Source organism: Choloepus didactylus, chromosome 2, assembly GCF_015220235.1.
Source record: "Choloepus didactylus isolate mChoDid1 chromosome 2, mChoDid1.pri, whole genome shotgun sequence".
Classification (NCBI taxonomy): domain Eukaryota; kingdom Metazoa; phylum Chordata; class Mammalia; order Pilosa; family Megalonychidae; genus Choloepus; species Choloepus didactylus.
This window is the reverse complement of record NC_051308.1, coordinates 119057478-119075049: the sequence shown is the minus strand read 5'-3', so window position 1 is coordinate 119075049 and position 17572 is coordinate 119057478. Positions and strand designations below refer to the sequence as shown.

General features: G+C 36.5%; 1 protein-coding gene across 16 annotated transcripts in view; it reads left to right on the top strand.

Moving 5' to 3' along the window:
- LOC119526795 (phosphodiesterase 4D interacting protein) overlaps nucleotides 1-17572 on the top strand; it is a 258604-nt gene that overhangs the window by 193043 nt on the left and 47989 nt on the right. For all 16 annotated transcript variants that reach the window (XM_037826232.1, XM_037826236.1, XM_037826237.1 and 13 more), the window contains 4 exons: nucleotides 4214-4330; nucleotides 5079-5216; nucleotides 6237-6349; nucleotides 7457-7584. In XM_037826232.1, the coding sequence (XP_037682160.1) occupies nucleotides 4214-4330; nucleotides 5079-5216; nucleotides 6237-6349; nucleotides 7457-7584 (496 nt within the window). The remainder of the gene's footprint in view (nucleotides 1-4213; nucleotides 4331-5078; nucleotides 5217-6236; nucleotides 6350-7456; nucleotides 7585-17572) is intronic.

Below are 17572 nucleotides of genomic sequence, written 5' to 3'. Positions count from 1 at the left end.
GTAATGATAGAGTTCCTAGAGAGAGCCCAATTTCAGGCATGCCTCATTTTATTGCACTTCACTTTACTGTGCTTCACAGATGTTACATTTTCACACTTGATCTTAGCCAAAAGGCTGAGAAGTGATAGATACTGAGTTTTTTACAAATTGAAGGTTTTGGGCAACTCTGTGTCAAGCAAGTCTGTCAGTGCCATTTTTCCAACAACATGCATGCTCTGGATTTCTGTGTCATATTTTGGTAATTCTCGCAGTGTTTCCAACTTTTACATTATTATTTTATTTGTTATGGTGAGCTGTAATCTTTGATGTTTCTATTGTAATTGTTTTGGGGCACCATGAGCTGTGCCCATTTAAGACAGCGAACTTAAGCGATCAATGTGTGTTTTCTGACTGCTCCACCAACTGGCCATTCCCTGTTTCTCTTCCTTTCCTTGGGCCTCCCTGTTCCCTGACACACAACAATATTGAAATTCAGTTAATAACCCTAAATGGCCTTTAAGTGTTCAAGTGAAAGAAAGAATCTCACATATCTCAATAGAAATGATTAAGCTTAGTGGGGAAAGTATGTCAAAAGCTGAGGGAGGCTGAAAGCTAAGCCTCTTACACCAAAAAGTTAGCCAAGTTGTGAATGCAAAGGAAAAGTTCTTGAAGGAAATTAAAAGTGCTACTCCAGTAAATATATGAATGATAAGAAAGTGAAACAACCTTATTGCTGATATGGAGAAAGTTTTAGTGACCTGTGTATTAGTCAGGTTTCTTTAGGGAAACAGATCCAACTATATATATAATATTATGAGATTGATTATAGGGATTAGTTTATGTGACTGTGGGGAGGGACAAGTCCAAGTTCCATAGGGCAGGCCTCAAGCTGGGAATTCTGGTGGTTTCTGATGAGTTTCCCAGGAGAAGCTGGCTGGTTGAACTAGAGATGGAAATTCTTCCTTCTGACTCCTGAAATCATCACTTTTTTTAATGCCTTTAACTGACTTCTCTCATTGTAGAAGGCAATCTCCTCAGTTGATTGTAGATGTGATCAGCAATAGATGCAATCAACTTACTGATGATTTAAATCCATAAAATATCCTCACAGTAACAATCAGGCCAATTTTGCTCGACCAAACAACTAGACACCATAACCTGGCCAAGTTGACACATGAGTTTAACCATCAGTCTCTGGTTAGAAGATCAACCAGCCACAACATTCCCTTAAACTAAAGCCTAATCCAGAGCAAGGCTCTCTTGCATTCTTTGAAGACTGTGAGAGGGTGAGGAAGCTACAGAAGTAAAGCTTGAAGCTAGCAGGGGTTGGTTCTTGTGATTTAAGCAAAGAAGCCATCTCCATAACATAAAAGTGCAAGGTGAAGCAGCAAGTGCTGATGTAGAAGCTGCGGCAAGTTACCCAGAAGATCTAGCTAAGATGATGAAAGTGTCTGCTACACTAAACAACAGATATTCAATGTAGATGAAACAGACTTCTATTGGAAGAAGATGCTGTGTAGTACTCCCCTAGCTAGAGAAGAGAAGTCAGTGCCTGACTTCAAAGGACAGGCATACTCTCTTGTTAGGGGCTGATGCAGCTGGTGGCTTTAAATTGAAACCAGTGCTCATTTACCATTCTGAAAATCCTAGAACCCTTAAGAATTATGCTATATCTACTGTGCCTATGCTCTATAAATAGAAAAACAAAGCCTGGATGACAGACAGCACATCTGTTTACAACATGGTTTACTAAATATTTTAAGCCAACTGTTGAGATCTACTGCTCAGAAAAAAAAAAAAAATGCCTTTCAAAATATTTGTTCATTGACAATGCATTACCTAGTTACTTAAGAGCTTTGTTGGAGATGTACAATGAGATTAATGTTTTCATGCCTACTAACACAACATCCGTTCTGCAGCCCATGGATCATGGAGTAATTTTGACTTTCAAGTCTTATTATTTAAGAAATATGTTTTGTAAGTCCATAGCTGCTGTAGATAGCGATTCCTCTGATGGATCTGGACAAAGTTGAAAACCTTCTGGAAAAGATTCACTATTTTAGATGCCATTCGTGATTCATGGGAGGAGGTCAAAATAACAGCATTAATAGGAGTTTGGAAGTTGATTCTAACCCTCATGGATGACTTTGAGGGTTTCAAGACTTCAGTGGAGGAAATAATTGTAGATGTGGTGGAAATAGCAAGAGAATTAGAAGTGGAACCTGAAGATGTGACTGAATTTGCTGCAATCTCATGCTAAAACTTAAATGGATGAGAAGTTGCTTCTTATGAATGAGAAAAGAAAGTGGTTTCTAGAGATGAATCTACTCCTGGTAAAGATACTGTGAATATTGTTTAAATGACAAAAAAGGATTTAGAATATGACGTTAACTTAGTTAAAGCAGAAGCAAGGTTTGAGAGGGTTGATTCCAATTTTGAAAGAAGTTCTACTGTGGGTAAAATGCTATCAAACTGCATCCCATGTTACCAAGAAATCTTTTATGAAAGGAAGAGTCAATCAGTGTGGCAAACCTCATTGCTGCCTTATTTTAAGAAATTGCCACAGCCTTACTAACCTTTAGCAACCACCACCATTATCAGTCAGCAGCCATCATCACTGAGGCAAGACCCTCCAAAAAGATTATGATTTGCTGAAGGCTCAGATAATGGTTAGCATTTTTTAGCAACAAACTATTTTTTGAATTAGGGTAAGTACATTTTTTTAGACATAATGCTATGGCACACTTCATATGCAGTGGGAAACCAAAAAAATTGTGTGACTCACTTTATTGTGATGTTTGCTTTATTGCTGTGGTCTGGAACCAAACCTGCAGTATTTCCAAGGTATGCTAGTAATAGCATCTCTTTTTCTATACTCCAGATCTGAAGAAATTGAGAAATAAAGTAGGGTTAGATAGTTTGGTACTCTACCAACTTTATTTCTGATAAAGAGGACTTAATGTAAAAACCAAGTGGGCCTGTTAGCCAAACCACAGAATTAGGTAGACTTACCACCCCAGTCACAGATAACATTGGGCCATAGCAGACCACTCCCTACATGTTAAAGAAGAACCTGCCTTTGCAGAAGCAATGGAGAAAACAGGCTTCTGCTAGGCAGCCATCTTCCAAGGAGAAGTGTGGGGATGAGTTAAGCATGCCTGATGTATTCTTCCCTAAGGTACCAGTAGGATAAGTCCCTATACCTGTCTGAGGCTGAATAAGTGAAGGGGTGGAAAGAGGTCAGGAGTTATACTAATTGAGTTCCTTCAACATGGAAGAAAATGTTAAGAGAAGCATTTCTTCCTAACATGCTTCAGTAGCCCAGAACCATCAAATAGCTTCATGTAGTTATATATTATCATGAGACCACTCAGTGATACTATAAACACTGATGCAATTAGAAGATAAAAACATGGGGAAGATATTTAATGCAGAGGAAATAGTAGGTGCAAAGGCCCTGAGTAAAGAGCAAGTATGGTGTTCCTAGAGAGTTATGAATGAGAAGTAAATTGGCAGGTATTGAAATTGGAATCAGATAACAGGGTTTACTAAGAGAATTAACATATGCAAGCATTTATCATAGTACCTGGCACATAGTAAACACCCAACAAATGTTGGCAGCTACTGTTATTATCATGATTATTAATGAACTTGTCATAATCAAATATTTGGTTGTCGTTTCCTGGTGAGGAATGGAAGATACAAACTGAAAGTTTGGGTATGCAGTGCTAACTTTTGATAAGACTTCTTCATAAATGGTGGCATGTTCTTATATCAGGAAATTTAATGTTTGTAGCTGTGGATCCTCAATGCCTATATCCATTCATTAGGGGTTGCAAAATGGAGATATTCTATCATTTCTTCATCTATTTGCTGAAATACTTCTATAAAGAAAATCTTCATCTATTCTTACATCTGCTAACAATGAACAATTGTTATTTTTTAAAGTATCATAAACTCTTGAATTAAGCACATTTGATAATTTTAGGTAGTTAACTCAAATGTGGTAAATCATTAAAAACAACTATTACAATTTCCCATAAAACACCCTGTGGTAATCACACTGTGTATTTTATTGATTTGTTCCAGTAGAGCACTATTCATGTTTTAGTTTTCACTTGCATTGCTGGCTGAGAGTGATATAATATGGAAAAACATTTGCCTCAATGTTAAAATGTAAATGTGAGATATTGTTTACTCTGCCCACTGACCTCAGGATTTCTTCTCTCCACAGATGGAACTTTCTGCTTTACAGTCCATGGTGGCTGTCCAGGAAGAAGAGCTTCAGGTGCAGGCTGCTGATATGGAGTCCCTGACAAGGAACATACAGATTAAAGAAGACCTTATAAAGGTCTTTCAAAGCGTTTTAAAAACTGTTGGAAATGATTACAGCTCAGAATACCAATAGGGCATCTCCAAACAGTATTTGGATAGATTTAGTCCTTTGGCCAGTGCTTATTTCCTCGATGCACTGTTAGTTTGGGTCTCTTGATATCACCACATTCTCTTTGACTTATATCATAGTTGCTAAGATTTTATAGGAAAATGTCATTATTTTCATATAACTTATCAATATTCTCCCCTGAAAATATCACAGACTAGTTCAGGAGCAGTTGCTCCCTTTCTCTTCTGCTGAATAGTATTTTTATTACTATACATTTTTTTTTTCTTTTCTAGAGAAGTTGTAGGTTTACAGAAAAATTATACATAAAATACAGAATTTCCATATACCGCCCTATTCATAACACCTTGCATTGGTATAGAACATTTTGTTAAAATTGATGAAAGCATATTTTTCTAATTGTACTATTAACTATAGTCCATGGTTTAACATAGGATTCACTGTGTAGTGTAGTTCCTTGGATTTTTTTTAAAAATATTTTTGTTCTGTACTGTATATGAACCTAACATTTCCCCTTTTAACCACATTCAGATATATATTTCAGTGCTGTTAATTGCATTCACAGTGTTGTGCTACCATCCACTGCCAAAACATTTCCATCATTCCAAAGAGGAACCCTGTATATTTTAAGCCTTAACCCTATTCTCTATCTCCACCCCATCCCCTGATAATTTTATACTTACTTTTTGACTTCTAGGATCTGCAAATGCAACTGGTTGATCCTGAAGACATACCAGCTATGGAACGCCTGACCCAAGAAGTCTTGCTTCTTCGGGAAAAAGTTGCTTCAGTAGAATCACAGGGTCAAGAAACTTCAGGAAACCGAAGACAACAGGTAAATTGTTGGAATAAAAACCTTATTTTTACTCTGAAATAGACAATGGAAAGGCTGTTGATCTCAATTACTGATGAAGTGGTCAGTTGGTGGTATTTCATAGAGAATCTGCACACCAAAATTTCCTACCTTGGTCAGTAGCAGCCATGGGTGCCTTTTTCTGACATTTATAGTCCTGAAGGGAGCAGCAAGTTCTGTCAGTTATTTCTCACTCTCATAACTAAGATTTTCTCACTGTCTTTTGGCTGAAACCTTCTTATCTACCTCCATTTAACTGTGGTCAAACCACTCTCAACTTAAAAAAAGGAAAGACAAAAGGCAGTGGAGGGAGGACCCTGCCTCTGTCCCTGCCACAGATTCCTTTGTAACTGCTACCCATGCCTACCCTTTCTTCAATGCCAAACTTTACAAAAAGAGTGGCTTGCCTATATGCATTGTCTTCATTATCATCTTTCTCACTAACTACTTATCTCATTCCAATCTGGCTTTTATCTCCACCAGTTCAGTTAAATCGATCCCTGCGGGTTATCGCAGCATGTCTTCTTGATAGCACTTATTATAGCTCAAGGTGACACGTTTGCGATCAGTGGATTCTTTACTCTGCTGAATAGTAAGCTTCTGATTGTATCCCCAGTACCTAGAGCAGAGTCGACCATATGGAAGGTACTCAGTAGTTATTTGTTGAATGAATGAAGAATACTAGTAAGTGCTACTACATATGTTTTCCTCTCATGCTTGTTTCCTCTTTTCCTCTATTTCCCTTAGTCTTTTTATTCTGCTTCTGCCTTCTCTTTGCTCCCATGTTTGAATTCTGCCTTGTAGAGTTTTGAAAATAAAGGTAATGAATGTGACATTAATTTGAAAACTGTAAAACACTATAGAAAGCCTAAGTAAGTAATAAAATAATGGACTTTTTAACTCATAATAATATGCTGATTCATTCTTTTGGTCTCTTCCTCAGGATTAATTGTGGCTTCATGTGTCATTTTTCCATTTGCATATTACTACTTCTTTCCTCAGTTGCTGCTGATGCTGGAAGGACTGGTAGATGAACGGAGTCGGCTCAATGAGGCCTTACAAGCAGAGAGACAACTCTATAGCAGTCTGGTGAAGTTCCATGCCCACCCAGAGAAGTAAGAGAGTGACTGCACTGTTTCTCCTTTTATTCCTCATTAAGCTAAGATACCTACAATACTGAGGCAGGGAGAGAAAGCAGAGACAGTACTGGAACCACCCACTCATCATTTGTGTGGATCTCTCTGAGCTTCATGAGGAATAATGCCAAGCTCACATAGCTATTGCATAGATCAAATGAGAAGATGATGTCAAGTGTCTAAAACAGTGCGTAAGATAGTAAGCCCTCAGTGTATATTGTTTTCCTTTTTCTTCTCCATGCCCTATTAAACACTGTTCTATTATAAGAGTAAGTCTATAAAGGGCTCTGATATTCATTGAGTATCAGTGGTCCTGGGGTAGTATTAACCATCCTGATGAATGTATTTTCTTGTACCTCTTGATTTTTGGTCATGTATATATTATATCTGTCTGGTTCATTTTACATTCCCTTCGTCGTCATCATTGTCGTAGTCTTCGTCGTCTTCTTCTTCACTCATTTTTCCTTCCCTCCAAGCCCCTTTTTCTTTCCTAAATTTTGTTTTTTTTTATTCATTTTCTCCTAGTTTATTGTTGGGTTAAAATTTTTTTTTCTTCCTACTTTAAGAGAGTGAAGGCAAAAGAAAGGTAAGATTGGACCTCTCGATTGTGTTACTTTTAAAAGAACCTCTGGATCTTTAGTCTCTGAACCAGATTCCTTTTTGGAGCACTGTCAAGTTTATTAACAAATGAGAAAATGATATCTTTAGTGGCAGTCCTGTTTGGCTCAGTGTTGCTTCAGTTTGCATTTAGTTTTTCCTGGTTTTAGTTTATCAGAGGTAAAAGCTTTCAGTTAAGTAACAAAATTTTTCTTATGTGGGCTGTAAGGGTGTGAAATGAACCTTAGGGACTATAATTTTATATGAGCGTGGCCTGGGATCTCCATAAAAGAGGCATAGAAAGGAGCAAGCCTGGCTACTCTATCAGCAGTGAACACAAATGCCATAACAAATACTACATTCATTTATTGTGACCTGGAGAACAATTACTTTAGAAAGTCTCGTGGCTCAGAGTGGCATAGATGGCTTTTTGGAAATCCACTAAGTTGATTGCTAATCAATTTTCTTCCATGTGGCATGTTCAATCAGCTCTGAGAGAGATCAAACTCTGCACGCGGAACTGGAAGGCGCCCAGGTGTTACGTGGTCGGCTAGAAGAAGTTCTTGGAAGAAGCCTGGAGCGCTTAAGCAGGCTGGAGACCCTGGCCGCCATTGGAGGTGGGGAACTGGAAAGTGTGCAAGTTCGTCACGAGCATGCCTTCTGAGCACTGGCGGGTCAGACTGCAACCCAGGATGGAAAACTTTGTTTGCACTAACCAGAGAGTCTTGTGTCTGACTTTGGCAGAGTTAACTGGTGACTTACTAATGATAGAACTGGTACAAATAGCACCAATTCAAAGTGAAACTCACGTTAGTCTACCTGTATTTCACTGTATGTATATATCTCTAAATTGGATGGTGGAGGCTCTAAAATGTATCTCCATATTTTAAATCATCCCATTTTAGTTTTTCCACCTGTATTCATTTCCTTCCTTAGCCACTCCTTCTTATTCCCTCATCCCTTCTATGGGCCAATAAAGTTTATTCCTCCTCCACTTTCACAATCCATTTCATATGTTCCATATCATGTCACAAATGCATGCGTGTGTATTATTTTTGTCATTCAATCAACTTCTGCTCTTTGAGAGCAGTTTTTGATCAAATAAAAGATAGAACAAGGGAGCAAGAGATTGAGAGTGTATAGGAATGACTTTGCAAAAGTGTTACAGTGTTTATCAATAGGTCATTAAAACCAGGAGAGTAGTCTTGCAATAATAGATTCTTAAGTATTGGGAGGGCCAAGTTAAAGAGTAGAGGCAAAGACAATTAAGGTGTTGATAGTAAACTTTACCTCTGGTATTGTTTGAGTTGATCATTGAATGACACAGGTGAATCAAATTAGGTGCAGTTTAGGTTCCATTTTACAGTTTTTCCTTCTTGAAATCAAGGCATGCTATTTATTCAGAACATGACTTCCAGAAAGCTCTCAAATTTTCCAGAGTCAGAATTTTCTATGTACAAAGATATTTTTCAAATATAGTGTCTCAGTATTTAATTCAGTATTTCACCAAATAACTTGTTATTCCTGAGGAGTGCTACTTATATATATCCATTTTGTATGACACTAGATGGAATCCTATATTTTCCACTATTTATTGTGCATACATTTCTCCATGTTAAAATAAGTAATGGCCTTTAGACTTTGAAGTGCTTTGAATAGTTTAGAAAGAAATGTCATCACAGATCTATGTTCATAAGTTTTAGTCATTGCCTCAATGCTTTCCTGTGGCAGCCCTACAGGTGTAAGGAAGGATGCACTGAAGATTATATTTCTGGTGTTTTAAATGTCAAGAGTATGAAAAGTAACCAAGATTACTTTGGAGCTTTGTGGGTATAATACCATGAAGTTTCTTATTTCTGTTGGATACAAGTTTCCTAGATTAGAAACTGAGATTTCAGTTACTTTAAACATGGAATTTGGAGAACAGGGATTGAGGATTTGTAGCATGGTAAGTATGACTGAGTACCCTTTCTAAACTAGGTGAGGCCCAAAGATTTTTCTTTTTCTTTCCATTTTTTTACATGACACTTTTATTTCTTTCATATTCATGTTTTGAAATGGTTTGCATTACATTCTAAATTCCATCCAAATTTCTGTAACTTTACTTGTAACACATAGAGATTGAATCAAACTATAATGGACAGGGAAGAAAGTGTTCTACTGAAGATCACTCTAGAATCTTCATGAAGCTTTTCTCTTAATGGATATGCCATTCCAGTCTCATTGGCCTTTGGTGGGGAAAAGAAGGAGTCATTTAAAGAAGGAGTTAGGACATGTAAGTAGAACCATCCATTTTTCTTAGATTCCTCATCCTAAGAAACCCTTTTCTCACAAAGGTTTCTGTTACTTTCCAGATGTTAGAAGGAAGATAATTGAACTGTAGAAATGTCAGCCCATCAAAGACTAGTCTATTGTGTCATTACAGCAAGGCATTTAGAAAACATATTCCCTTAATTTTCTAATAGACCAAAGAAGCTTTCTAAGTCTCCTGTTAAGGGTCAAGCGTGGGTGACTCTTGGGTGTATTGGCTCATAGTGATTACAGTAATTTATGTTAATTACCACTCCCACTTCTGTTAACCTCCAACATGAGTAAGATTATCCCTTGTTATCTTAAACTGTTGCCAAGTGTTAGAAATATAAGTTAGATGAATAATGAATCCTGTCTCCTATAGAAATAGTATCAAAAGAGATTAGAAGAAAAAGTATGTGAATTCTGAGCATGATTCAGACCCTGTAATGATAAGACTGATTTATGTTGTAGTTACTTGCCTTTGATGCTGGTCCTTAGGAAACATTTTAGAAAATTAACTGAATTTAGTGGGAAAGGATAAGTTAAGTTTGACGTTGGTACCATAGATGTGACTAAAATCTGGTATTAGCTTTCTCATCTTAATAGCTGGAATGAAGTCTGAAAGCAGTGCTACCTTTAGACGGCTTGCTGTTCTATCAAAATTTTTTTTTTTTTTTTTTTTTTTGGTAATTTGGCATCTGAACAGAGAACACAATTTTGATGAATTTTGTTCTGTAGTCCACAGATAAATGATGCTGCGAATGAACACATTCACATAATCATATTTATCATGATAGGATTCTATTCTCTCTTCGGGGGCACAGACCCTTTCTCTCACTAGATTATTCTACCTCTTGTCAGGAATTTATCAACATTACAATAATTTTAGATAAAGCATCTTGTGCTTTATAGAACTTTATAGAAACCTTGAAGGAAAGTGAATTAAATCGTCACTCAGGCCATGCTTAATTGGAAGCATAGAACTTAAACTGAGAAAAATCCATATTGATAGATATTTGTTTTTTCTCTTGTTTCCTTTTTAAATAATAGCAAATGTGTAATGGTTTGTAAGAGGTCAGGGTAGATAAATTCTATAGAACTATGGAGTTGAAAAGGAACTCCTAAAGGATTTACTTAATGAATGAAATGAAAATCCTTTTGATAAATATTTCCTCTAAGCTCTTTTTCTGTTGTGGGTTTAAACTTTATTATTGAAAACCAATAATCCAATGATATAGTAACTGAAATCCACAAAAATCAGTATTTTCTGATGTTCTCTTTTTGGCTGTGTAGCCAAGTTCTAAATTGAGAAAGCATGATTGAGCTATTTTAATATGTCAGCCTTTTACATTAACAGAGTATACTCTTATTCTACCCACATATCCACTTTTCTTGATTTAATTGTGGACAATATTTTTATTATCTTTTACTTATTAGGGAAAGAGAATTTTTCTTTGTTCATATTTTTAAAGGATTTTCAATTACATTATGTATAGTAAGAGATCTATTGATGATCAAGATCTTTAACATGTATAGGATATCAGATCCTAGCCAGTAGTTTCCCTTGAAGTTTCTTCATTATCTTCTACTTACAGTTTATACATATCTCCATGGCAGATATACATAAAAGACCTGGAACTTTTATACTTATGCTCCCTCTTAATTCACTATCTGGACCATGAGAAGTCTGTTTTGGTTTACAGCTTTGAAACACTACAGGAAAATTGATCTTGGTTCTCTTTGCTTCTGTCTTCCACTGCCATCCGGAGTCCTCACATCGAAAGGAGTAGAGCTGAGATTACACTGAAAATTGCTCCTTGCTTTGGGGATTGACTACTTTAAGTCACTTTCCTTTGCACTGCAGGCCTTAGTAAGAACAATTATTTTAATACTTTTGTTTTCCTTGAGCTAGTATTAGAAATCCATAGTTCCCATTGTTAGGAGAAAGTCATTGGTTTATGGTTTCATGATCTTTTTATATAAAAGAATCAGAGATTCTTTATATTTGACACCCCTGAAAAACTTAAGTTTCCCCTTCAACCAAGGCCTCAGGTCTACAGCCAGTCTCCTACTTGGAAATGAAACAAACTTCCTGTGAAGTTAGGAGGAAATAGTAATAAACCTCATACTTAATGGTAATCTTCCATCTTACCTTGTAGAATTTGTATTACAGTTAGAGTGAGTGATGTCAGCTTTCTTTTCCAGATACTAATACCTTATGAAGGCTAGCACATAGAGCATTTTCTCTCATTTCTTTTAGGGTTAAATCTCAGACTGCTTTTCTTTTCCCTTTGATAGGACTAATTGTTTATATAGCCTTTTATACTGTAGAAACAACAGATAAGAATATGGAGCTCATATAAAGCAGTCCAATAATAATAAATGTAATGAGTCAATAGGACAATACATTGGAGATATTTCTGTAGTATAATAGTTTCTGAGTCTTAATACATATTGAACTATTTAAGCTGCCCTCTCACAAACCATTTGTAGCAATAACTTTGCTAAAACATTTTATGATTAGAAGACAAGAAGGTAAGTCCTCATCTTTCTGTATAATCACATGAGTAAGGATAAGTTTTCCAAATGAAAAATAATAGCTTTAATTTTTTTCAACAAAGGACAAGAAGTAGAAGGTAAACAAAACTATAGTACTGACAATACTAATTTTACAGCAGACTTCAAATAAGAATAAGCTGATAAAGTGGTTTAATAATTCGTTTTACTTTTCTATTTTTGTTGTTTAAAAGTCAAGAACCGGAAGGAAAATCTGTATTTACCATACTGTTTCCTCTTACTAAAGCTGTGAGGATAAAATAGGAAATTCAGCATCAGAAAATATTTGATCTAAAATAATATGAGGAATAGAGGTGTTAAGTACATGAATCAAATCTGCTTTATTGTTCCCTTTAAGAACTCATAATCATCTAGCAAATGCTTATAGGTTTGCAGTTGTAAGTTTAAGTATGCAGTCCTTCCTTTTTCAATTCTCAAAATCATTAAAAAACAATGAACCTCTTTCAGTTTGTAAACTTTAGAGAAATGTGTATATACAAGTATGTTTTATAAATCATGAATTCCTATCTGTTTCAATGAAGTATTATCATTTTGATAAGTAAAAGCACTTTTACTTGCTTCTGTCACTTAAAATTATGACCCTTGAGCTGTTGAGAAAAATCAAAATGGCTCAAACAATTTCAGATGAAGAAGGAAGTGACATGTTAAATGATCTAAAAACTTGGCATTAGGTTATTTCCAGGACTATTCCCCCACCAAAATAAGTTGTATATTTTCCTCTGGAAGTTCATTTCTTCATGGCACTGTGGTTTGTTAAACTGTTAACATTTGTGCTGAAATGGAGAATGTACTTTTTTATATTTAAGTATTAGAATTTCAGCTACTTTAGTTGAGAAACTAAAAATTGTCTTACTGATCCAATAAAAATATCAAAGGCCAGCAGTAACTATTTGGTTTCATTATTATGAGAAAAGATGCAGAGAAAGCTCATGTCTTTTTTTTTCCCTAATAGGAGAATGAGTCTGTTTTTTTCATTGTACTAATATTCCAAGTCAAAGTAAGGCACCTTGGAATGAGTAAATGCCTTCGTATTAACTAAAGGAAGGAAGAGGAGGAAACCTGAATTTTTGTTCTCCCAAGGAAGAGAGACCAAAGAAGCAGCATTATACTTTTCCCAGAAATGCAAAATGGGCTACTCTAGCTTGAAGACCCTGTCTTGATCCTGAAGGGGAGCAGCAGAAAGCAGGTTGGAGATTTGAGGAGCCAATTGATATGGTGGATGGTGGCATCTCTGTAAATCTTCCTTAAAAAATCTGCTGCTTCTGTCCTTAGAGGGAAGAAAGAGACCATGAGTAGGAGGAATTCCTTGAATGAGAATTATGACATAGAATAGCTACAGTGGTCATGTCTCCTGATTTGCCCAGGACAGTCTCAATTCACACCTGTCCTGGTCAACCTAAGAATAAGTGACTCTAGTTTTATTGAGTATTTACTTTGTTGAAAGAGTGAAAATGCTTTCCAGAATCCTCATGAGATTTTATACTCAGGCTACAATTTGGTCTTTTAAAGTCACTGAAAACAGCTGAATAATATATAAGCTGGAGGACCCTCTAGGCTACTTAAGAGATGTCACAATTTAAAGACAAAGATACACCATTAAAAGGCTTGATGGTAGACAGTTTTCTTTTCTAGCTACTTCTGTTTCAAGATCATCTATTTAGTTAAAGAATTTTATTTCCAGGGAAAAGCTTATGGAGGACTATAGAAATCTTAAAAGTTTTCTTATGGTCCAAAAAGGGAGTGGCTGCAAATGAAATTACAGGTTTGATAGATTTTTCCTTTGGTTTTCTCATATAGCATCATAATACTAAAGTCATCAATAGATGGCTCATGAAAGATGAAAATGCACTTCTCGATGAGCACATGGCAGACAGCTTGGGAGTGAAGGTGAGATGGGTCCAAGAACACCTGGCACGAGAGCCTGGCACTGAGGGAAAGAACAAGTGGCCACTTAGCACAGCAAACTTAGTCATGCTGTTTAACTTTAGTTCGTTGAGTTCCTATTCAAAATTAATAAAATATGACCCCTGCAATGTTCTGAGTAACTATATGAGGAAATGTTACTCCTTTTCTGTTGATCCCATATTAATGGGTTTAAAGGGGTGTCAATAATGACTGGAGAGTAGAATTTAGATGGTCTTCACCCCAACACAGTTTGGGCTTATTACTGATATATTGAAATAAAATGTCATATATAATGACTATCTCTCTAAGACTTATTCCTACATGGTGAAGTTTTATAGCAATTATAGGTTAATGACAAATCCTGTTTGTAAAGCACATATTCAAAAGAGATAATTCCATTTTTCTGACAACTTTATGTTCTTTCTACTGTCCTGTGAAGCAGGGAGAGCAAAGAGTAGTGTTTTAAGCCTCCTGATGAGGGAAGCAGGCCCTTATTGGGAAGTGAAAATGTGCAGATAGAATCAATCAAGATCATCCAGTTAATAAGGGTCAGATATAAAATGACTAAAATGGCAACATTGGGATTCTGTGACCTTCAACTTTTGTTTCGATCCTCAACTTTTCAGTCCATGGACCACTTCAGTTTACCACCAACAGCAAATAATAAACAAGAATAATATTGGGTAATATTTGTTGAGCACACGCTGTTCTAAGCATTTCACAAGCAGCAAACACTTTAAAGTTCACAACTGTATGAAGAGGGTATTACTATTTACCCTAATTAATGAATAAGGATACCAGGTTATACAAAGTTTATGATTTGCTTAAAGTCAAATAGCTAGTAATTGACAGAAGGAGAATTCAAACCCAGACTATGTGGCTCCAGAGTACATGTTCCTAATTATGCCATTCTCAATGTGTAAAGCTCCATAAAAATATGAGTTTTTGCCTCAGCAGTAAGGAAAATATCTTACATTTGCATAATGTTTAAATTTTTACTCAAGGATTTTAAGTATATTTTAGAGGCTTGTTTTATTTCTGTGTATTTTGTGGAGTCTGATATATATAGAAAATAATTTTTTAAATGTAAATAAGGGACATTTTGGTATCTCAATTTTTTATGGTTCAAAGTCTAGAGACACACAAGGAACATAACTTGTGAGCTATTGCTAAGACCCTAAATAAAACCTTTTAAATTGTCAGACTAACATGTGCAACTTAATTATAGGATAAAACCTGGAGAAGCTGGTTAGCATTGAGAGAACAGATTCTTACCTTTTGGAGAATATAAAGGAGGCAGACCATTTTATTTTGGATTTTATAAAAAACAAGCAAACCATCAATATTAAATTGTAGGTGTCTTTACTTGAAATTAGAAATTTAAAGTATCCCAAATTAGTTCTGAAAATAGTGTTTAGTTGCCTTATAAAATCTTAGAAAAGTGTATCCTTCACAAAAGAGAACTTCTTTTATTGGCATTTATAAGAAAATGGAGATGTTATCCACATGACTAATATAAATTTATGTATAGGACCTTATGTGAGATGTATAGGTCCTTACTCATTTTATTCCCATGTTTTCTGTAATATTTTTTCAGCTTTTTTCCACCCTACAAACACAAAAAAACATTTCCCAGTTTCTAATTCAAATTGGTAAAAAGGTTGGGCATCCTTAAAGCTACTATAAATGAAGTATTGCAGACTGTGAATTTTTTTTTTTAAAAAAAAAGGGAGAAAGAAAATAAAAACCCTATGTAGTAGTGTGTTGGGATGAGATGAACATTCTTGCTTTGTCTCCATCTAATTCCTGATGAAGTCACAACCTTTGTTGTCCTGTCCCTGAGTGAATTAGGACATTTCCTAGAAATTCAGACATGGCCTCAGAAAGGCAGACAAAGGTTAAGTGGAGGGCAGGAAGTACTAGGGAAAAGCCTTCAAGACCAGTGACAGTCACCCTTTCTAATCCCCATTTACCTTATTCTGAAACCTGGTAGAGGAATCAGCTTGGGATGTGACCCTGCGTAACTACAAAATCTTCCAAGAATGGTATGGGGATTAGGATCCTGGACCTCAAAGAGCTGTGCTTTTTTCAGCCACAGGTTCATTTCCTAGCTCAAAGCTCAGAAGGGAAACAATGTGAAAATTACGGTTTTAAAAAAAAACTCAGTCGCTGAGTTGGGCATTCCATTTTCTTTGCAGGAAAAGAATAAAAGTTTCTGATCCTTACTGTTGTACAGGGAAAGATTTTCAAAAGTAAGCATGATATGATATGGATGTCCTCAGGTGAATTAGCATCCTGGATTCAGTGAGTTACCAAAGCAGCCAAAGCTTAGGGAGTTTGTTCATTTGCCTCCACGCAACTAGTAACCTGATGAAGATGGTTCTGGGGCTGGTTTGAAAGAGTAAGTATTGGAAATCTTTTTGTACACTGTCTGCCACAGATCTCTAAGGTTGCTCTGTGGTAGAGGTGCCTCCTCATGGACAGGAATTTACTGGACAATATCCTGCCTTGATTCAAATTGATAGCATTCACAGGGAAGATCAGAGAACGAGCTGTGAGACCAAGCCATTAAAACAGTGTTTTCATTATCTTTTAATGCTTTGATTGTCCTGGATCATTGGAAATACACTGGCATGGACTTGCAGATGCCAAGAGATTGATTGTAGGTGTAAACCGCCCCTGTTCACCTTATTTTCAGAGGGTAGTGAATGCTATTACTCATGCAGAGCACTTTGTGTGTAGATTCTGACCTCAGGAACAATCCCCTTTGGTCTTGGAGCAAGAACTTGAGATATAGTCTGTGATTTGTCACTGAGAGTTCAGAAACCTGACTTCTTGGCACAGCTCTTGTCAGTGACTAGCTGACAAGCCACTTAATCTCTTGGAAGTCCAGATTACTCTTCTGTCAAGAAAGGAACTTTAATAGGTTAGTTACTGAGACCAGGGTCAGAACTAGATCTTGAGGTTCTCTACTATGTATAGATTCTGTAAGATGCAGGCAGCTGTCATGATAGATCTTCTTTTATGTTCAAATGAATTAACCATTGTGAAGTTCTGTACTTTCAGAAGAACCCAGTAATGTGGACCACAGGTTTGGAGCTAAAGCCAGACAGACAATCTTTTATTCTAATGGATGTAGAAAAGGAGAAGTGCCCTAGATGTGGCCTGTCCAATATGGTAGCCATTAGCCACATGTTGTTAATTTAATTTTAATTTTAATTAAATTTAAATTTAAAAATTCAGTTCCTCAGTCATACTAGCCACAGTAACTGCTCAATAGCCATCATGTGCCTAGTATCTACTGTATCAGCCAGTGCAGATATAGAATGTTATTGCAGAAAGTTCTATTGGTCAGCATTGCCTTAGACCTTTTCCCAGACCACAAACTGCAGCTTCTTGTCCCTGAGGCAGGGTGTAGATGTTTGGTTCCTATGGTGAATGCCTAGCTTTGGGGAGTGGAAGGATGGATAAAATCCCACTTGGACAAAGCAGTGTGAGAAATTCTACAGGCGAAGGGTGTAGTTATTGAACAAGAGTTTGGGAGAGATGGGGAGGAGGGGAGGCTAGAGGAACAACTTAGCAAACACCTGAGCCATTCTGTAACTTGGGTCTTGCCTAGACCAGGCTGTCTGTAGGTCCAAGGGCCCCAGAGGGGAATTCGTCATAGATGTTGTCATCTCTTTGCACAGCTGATCTATGCAATGAAAAAGAGTGGGCAGAACAGGTTAGACTAATACTCAGGAGATCAGAGACCCTTTCAGTGGTGGGAAAAAGTTACGCTTGACCAACATTCCAGAAGAGGGAGTTGAAGTTGAATAGCTAGTCAGCGGC